Source organism: Eimeria mitis, genomic scaffold (genome assembly GCF_000499745.2).
Source record: "Eimeria mitis Houghton genomic scaffold, Emh_scaff251, whole genome shotgun sequence".
NCBI classification, from domain to species: domain Eukaryota; phylum Apicomplexa; class Conoidasida; order Eucoccidiorida; family Eimeriidae; genus Eimeria; species Eimeria mitis.
Window position 1 is genome coordinate 9466 of NW_013570851.1, and position 594 is coordinate 10059.

At 67.0% G+C, this 594-nt stretch overlaps 1 protein-coding gene across 1 annotated transcript in view; it reads right to left on the bottom strand.

Annotated features, from left to right (window-relative positions):
• Positions 1-594, bottom strand: part of EMH_0005340 (oxysterol-binding protein, putative) — a gene marked incomplete at both ends in the record, with an annotated part of 12791 nt that overhangs the window by 8742 nt on the left and 3455 nt on the right. Inside the window, 1 exon segment of the mRNA XM_013497169.1 lies at positions 1-592. Within this exon segment, the coding sequence (XP_013352623.1) occupies positions 1-592 (592 nt within the window).

The window sequence follows — 594 nt, forward strand, 5'->3', positions numbered from 1 at the left end:
TGTTATCGAGCAGCGTCTCGCTGCTGCCATCCGTCTGCAGCAGCTGCGCGCCCAGGAGGGGACTGCTGTTACTGTTGCTGCTGCTGCTGCTGCTCAGAGCTGCTGCGTCCGGCGGAGCCCCGGGAAATGCAGCAGCAGCAGCCACGTCAGCTTCTGCTGCAGAACCTCCATCGCTCCTGCTGCGGATGCCTCCCGACTCCTGCTGCGGCTGTTGCTGCGGTTGCTGCTGCAGCTGCTGCCGTTGCTTCTGCTGTTGTTGCTGCGGTTGCTGCTGCTGCTGCTGGGGTGGAGGCGGTGGAGGTGGTGGTAGTGCAGGTGGTGGCGGTGGCGGCGGCTGCACTGCAGCAGCAGAGAGGGAGCGAAGGCGGCTGGTGGCGTAAGCAGCAGCAGCAGCAGCGCTTGAAGCAACGACCCCTGCCAACCCGCTCAAGGCGCTGCTGCTGCTGCTGCTGCTGCCAGATGCTGGGTGTGGACCCCCTGGTCCGCCAGCCGCCGCCGCTGCTGTTGCTGCTGCTGCTGCTGCCCGCCGGTCTGCTGCTGCACTGGACTGCTCATGCCGTGGACGCTGCTGTTGCCCCTCCGGCCTCTTGCTGC